This window comes from Aethalodelphis obliquidens, unplaced genomic scaffold (genome assembly GCF_003676395.1).
Source record: "Aethalodelphis obliquidens isolate GAN/ISIS:26980383/991018 unplaced genomic scaffold, ASM367639v1 scaffold90, whole genome shotgun sequence".
NCBI lineage: Eukaryota > Metazoa > Chordata > Mammalia > Artiodactyla > Delphinidae > Aethalodelphis > Aethalodelphis obliquidens.
In genome coordinates this window covers 4,488,312-4,494,311 of record NW_020838034.1, presented here as the reverse complement: position 1 = coordinate 4,494,311, position 6,000 = coordinate 4,488,312, and the positions used below count along the sequence as shown (strand labels likewise).

The window sequence follows — 6,000 nt, the reverse complement described above, 5'->3', positions numbered from 1 at the left end:
CTTGAATTGTCCATAAAAGAATGACTTCAGTTGGGTGTTAAGCCTTTGTAACTTTAAATGGATAAAAGAGAATCCCATGTCCGAAAAGAGTGTTATAGAATATATTTAAAAGTTTAGTCCTGCCTTGGAGTAGCCTCCCCTCATTAATTCGTTCTACTATCTTGATCTTATTCTGTCCTAGCTGTGCAGACAACCCATCTACTTCCCCAAATCAAGTTCTTTCTCCTATATTTATTGCTCCATACCATCTATGCTCTCTTGTCAGATGCAGACTTGCTTGTGCTTTGGAGAACCTTCTCCCTATCTCCAGGGGCTGGGTTTGTAGTCCTTTTTTCTCTTCTACCCAACCACTGCTTAGTAGGCTGCAGAATTTTCACTGTAGGTGCTGTGGGCACTGCTTTACTTTTTCTTCTCTGTAGAATCTTCTAAGACCTTCTGTGAAACAGGCCTATCTTCTCAGGAAAGCTTCCTGCCAGTGGCCCGGAGCAGAGCATCCTTGACCTCTTTGTTCCTCAGAGCGTACACCACAGGGTTCAGTAGAGGGGTGATGATGGTGTAAGTCACTGAGATCAGCTGACCCTGATCCTTGGTGTTCTCTGACTTGGGCTTGGGGTAGACAACGGAGGCACAGCCATAGTGGACCATGACCACAGTGAGGTGGGAAGCACACGTGGCAAAGGCCTTCTTCTGGCCCTTAGCAGAGGCAATTTTAAGGGTGGTGGAGATGATGAGGATGTAGGAAATGAAAACCAATCCCATGGGAACCAGGATCACCAGGATACTGATGATTAAAGTCAGGATCTCATTGACAGTCATGTCAGTGCAGGAGAGCTTCATCACAGGTCAGATGTCACAGATGAAGTGGGCCAACTTTGTAGCACAGAAAGATAACCTGAATGCAGATGTAACCTGTGTCATGGCTACAACCAGCCCAAAGCTGCAGGCCTCCCACACCAGCTGGATGCACACCCTCTTGTTCACGATGACAGAGTACCTCAAGGGGTTGCAAATGGCCACATAGCAGTCGTGCCCCATTGCTGTGAGCAGGAAGCAGTTGTTGATGGCCAAAATGATGAAGAACATCTGAGTGGCACAACCTGCCAAAGAAATGGGCTGACTCAGGCCTGTGAGGTTACAGAGCATCTTGGGTATAATGATGAGTGTGTACATGGTCTCTGAAGCTGACAGCATGCTGAGGAAGAAGTACATGGGGGGTGTGGAGGTGATGATCAAGGCTAATGATGGTCATAATGATGATACTGCCTGCCAAGGTTAACATGTACAGTGCAAAGAACATAATAAAGAGAGTGAGCTGGTGCTCATGGAAGCTGGAGAAACCCTGGAAAGTAAACTCACTCACCAAAGTGTGATTCTCTTTCTTCATTAAATCATAGATGGCAGTTAAGAAAGTAAAAAATTATATAAGGAACCTAGATGGTTGATTTCTGTCAATAGCAGGCTGGGCAGATTCTTTTGGTTCATCTACTTCAGGTCTCTGCTTATTTATATTCATACCCATGCTCATTTCTTTTGGGAATAAACAGTGGAGTAATGTTCTTTGCTCACTAAGGAAAAAATACATGGTTTTTCGAGTCAGGCGGTATAAACTCATATTTTAGTTCTATCATGGGCTAAGTTACCTTGGGCAAGGAATTTACATCTCTAAGAGCAGTTTCCTCACGTTTATATGGATGCAATTGTGATAACATCATAGATTTGTTGGTAGAAACATTTTTAAACTGTTAAGTATCAACTTATATTAGAATTCAAACAATTATTGAATCCATTCAAGTTCAGTGGTGTAATGTCGTGCAAAGCTCCAGGCTCTGTAGCTACCTACTAATTCCCAAGCTTCTAGGGTTTAAGGTAGAGCTCTTGTCACTATGGTTTACACACTGCGTTCTCATTTCAGTCTTTCAACTCTGATGGTACTACTCCTCTCAACTTCTGTGCTACAGTCCTCTTCCCTAGACACTACTCATTTTTCAAAGCTACACAAAGCCCATAACCTCTGTAAAATCCTTTCCTATTCTCTCTCTCTCACCCTGCTCCCTCCCTCCCCCCAGCCCCAAACACGTGTCCTTGCATGGAGGTAGCATACAACTGTATACTAGCTCTTTTGTGTTGAAAGCACCATAGTGTATTTGTGATTACAAAATATGTTCACATACATTATTTAACTTCATCACCATCCAATGGAACAGGGAGGGCGAGGATTATTGTTTCTCTTCAGAAGCAGAGACTGAGGATCAGCTCCCTTTAGGTAACTGCCCGTGGACACACAGGTGTCAAAGGATGAAAATCAAGACTTGAACTCATGTCTTCCGATCCTGTGTCCATTGTTCCTCCCATTACACAAAACTGCATCATAGAACTGTCCCCATCATGGCTATATTATATAGTCTTTGAGAGTAAGGACCAAGTATTTCAACTCTTTATAACCCTATGACAACTGCAATGTAGGGCACAATGTCTGCTGATGGAATCGTTGCAGGTAACTGGTCCATCAAACAAATTGCCTGTTAGAAAGCAGAGTGCTGGGGCACCACAGCGAGCTCTTCTTCAAAGAAGAGGAGTTTTCAATGTTTTTTAACCTCTGTCTCCTTTCCCTCTGTCTATGCCTGTGACAGCAACAAACAATTAAAGAACTGGGCTGAATTTTAACATTGGATTTATAACTCTAGAAGAAAGCTAACACTATGAACATCTAATTGGAAAATATACTGGTAGTGTAACTTTTCTAGTAGCTTTTACCCTATTACTAAACAAACATATAATTATGTAACAGGTTAGCTATAAAAATAAATTTAATAATAGAATACATGGAGTTGCCTAAAAAAGTGCATTTTGCTGGAAGTAAAGCAAATTAGCCACATTGAAAAATGACTCACTATTGGGTAAATTTCAAAGGCAAACTTCTTTAGTGCTTTTAAGATTAATCTATTTTTCAGAAATATAACATTTTAAATAAAGGAAATCTACAAAACGGTATTTATAAGGGATTGCTACACAGTTACACTTCAACCCCTCCAAGCATGATATGAAAAGACATGGTATGAGGTTGAAAGAAAACTTTTATGTTAGACGTCAGGGACCATTTCTTAACAAGGAAAGTTGTTTGGCTTGATGTGTGTACCATGGTAAGTAACTGTAAATGTATCCTATGAGGCTTTATAAATAATGTCTCTGTGGATTATGATTTGTGTGAAGACAAGAATATAGACAAGGAAACATAGCTGCTAAGTAGCAGAGCCACATTCTTTATTACCATATTAGTCAAGATAGTCTTTAATTCTGGAAGTCATTATTCCTTAGGATTAGCAGAGGATCTTTGAAAGTGGTAAATTAAGGCTAAAGAAGAACAAAAATTCATATACACCTGGACCCTTTCCAGCTTAATATAATTTGACCCTTTAACAACAATAAAACCCATACGTGTATTTTATTCTGTATGTGGCTACCTCTGTAAATGACTGAAGTCTTTTCCCAAATCTCACTTACTTTTCTTCCTGCAAATCTGTGGCTCAACAGAAAAATGGAGGTAGAGATCAGAAACGTGGCCCATTGGTCACAAGTATTCACAAATCAAGGTCATGAAACAAAGGCACCTGAACATGGTCCTTCTGCCTGCTTTAGGGCCAGTCTAGGGCTGGAGGTAAAAGGAAAGTTACAGGGGGCTCCTCAGATACTAGATATTCTCTCCAGCTGGGGGAGGAGCTTTTGACACCCAAGAAAGGCTCTCTGGGGATCATCTCTCAAGGTTTCTGGGTGACATTCCCTGAGCACCCTCGAGAGTCACCCTGGGGCTAGAAGCAAGCAGACGGCCGGTGCCCAGGGACCTTGTTACATAGAGGGCACATTCACCAGATTATATGGGTTTGTGCTTTGGGACTCTCATGGCACTTTGCACTGCAAGTAGAAACAGCAGTGGCTTATTTGTCAGGTTTTGTTTTTTAAATAAATATTCTATTTTTATATAGCTGGGCCTTGGAAAACCATGGTTACAAAGCCCAAGTGAGCTCTAGCTAAGAGCCTCTGTCTTGGATTCCAGGAAACTATGCATCTCTCCCTGTAGTCAAGAACCTTGCTCAGTATCTTTTTTTTTTTTTCTTCTTCTTCTTCTTCTTTTCTGGAACTAAAACAGTCAATCTGGCTATTGTTTCTGTCCTATTGTGGGATTCAGAAATGGTAGACCAAAAGCTCAATAGACAGTAGAGACCTCTGCAGAAGGCCAGGAGACCACTGTCTGTGTCTAAAGAAACCTGAGCCAGGATTTCATACCCCAGGCCTGTCCAAAAAAGCCTGTCCACAGGGCTTCACAAGCCCAGTCCGGGGTTACCTCCACACTGGTTTCCCAGCCCCAAGTCCAGGCATTTTTTCTCCCCCTAGGAGCATCTTATTCTCACTATTTTCCTCTTTTTTTTTTTTTTTTTTTTTTTTTGCGGTACGTGGGCCTCTCACTGTTGTGGCCTCTCCCGTTGCGGAGCACAGGCTCTGGACGCGCAGGCTCAGCGGCCATGGCTCACGGGCCCAGCCGCTCCGCGGCATGTGGGATCCTCCAGGACCGGGGCACGAACCCGTGTCCCCTGCATCGGCAGGCGGACTCTCAACCACTGCGCCACCAGGGAAGCCCCTATTTTCCTCTTTTATATTGGTAAAAGACAAACTGAGGCATATTAAAAATTTTAAGCTTTTTTTTTTTTTTTAACAAAAATCAATGCAAATTGGGCAGTGCCAAACCAGAAGTTGTTAGGGGTGTCCCAGGGCCAGGAACTCAGGGAGAGACTTCTATAAAGAAAAAAGAGAGGCAAAGTAAGGAGAGTAATGACTGGCTGTAGCTTAAAGCCTGGTTGGCTTTTTGTGATTGGTTGTCCCGAGGCTTTGATTTTATAACCTGGAGGCATTTCCAGCCTTAGATTTTAGTTTGTTTACATAGGCTGCCATGGCATTGGAGGCCCCTCAGTTTGATGGCCTCCTTGTTTAGTTAATTTAACAACATGTACCTTATCTATCTCATGGCCAGATCCTGACAATTCTCCAAGTTAATTTTTCCACACATGGCAAAAAAATGAAGTGCCTGCATTCATACCTTGATGAACTTAAAAAATGCCCCTTGTACTTGGTTTGTTTTTTGGTTAAGTGGCGGGGGGGGGGTTGTTTTTTTTTGTTTTTTTGGGTTGTTTTTTTGTATTCCTGCTTCTCCTCTACTGAATTTGTGGTAGCTTTTAAATTTAGAAAACTATAGAAATAAAGGTTTATAGCAAACATGAAGAAGTTTATAATATTTGCTCTTATCCATATCAGTTTCAGAGACATAAGAAGAAATGCTAGCCAAATCAGGGTTTCTTAGAAAACTCAAAACTTTTCATTAAATTATCATTAATGAAGTTAACGTCTCAACTTCTTTTCCTGGCTGTTTGCAGCTGAGTAGTATCTTCATAGCCATTATAGCCTTCAGTGTTTTGTGGTCAAAGTATGATTGGATAGTCTTCCATTTTGGGACCACCCCTGTGATTAAACTTTTTTTTTCTCTGCTCTAGTGAGAGAAGAGCCAATTTGTCACTCTAGATATCATTGCAAACACAAATCAGCATTGAGGCATGAAGAGGCTCCCTGCCCCCAGTAGGAAGAAGGTAGAAAGCCTCTTTCATAGAAGACAATCAAGACAGCTCTAGCAACACACAATCAGGGTAGGAAGAACTTTATACTGTTACAATCTGAGCTCTCTGTGAAAAATTAGGAGACCATGCTGTTAGAGGATACACTAGTGACCTTATTTTTCCTGAGGAGGTATCTTTTTGTTTTAAGAGCTGAAAAGGAAATCTAGCAGAATCCTAGGTTTATGGATAATCAGGAGAGGAAGGACAGTGGTTAGGGTTCTGTTAGGAGGTTGATGGCCAAACAACCTGACTCCTGGCTAGCAGGTCTCTCTGGGTATGGCTGTGAGAACAACTGAAGGGCTGAGCTAAGGGAAGTGCTGTATTCCTGGGCACTGTGTCC

The 6,000-nt window shown here is 42.0% G+C and overlaps 1 protein-coding gene across 1 annotated transcript in view; it reads right to left on the bottom strand.

The window, feature by feature from the left end:
• Nucleotides 1-456: 456 nt before the first annotated feature.
• Nucleotides 457-6,000, bottom strand: part of LOC113614063 (olfactory receptor 10J1-like) — a 28,628-nt gene continuing 23,084 nt past the window's right edge. Inside the window, 2 exon segments of the mRNA XM_027095330.1 lie at nucleotides 457-1,212; nucleotides 1,214-1,378. Coding sequence (XP_026951131.1) covers nucleotides 457-1,212; nucleotides 1,214-1,378 — 921 coding nt within the window.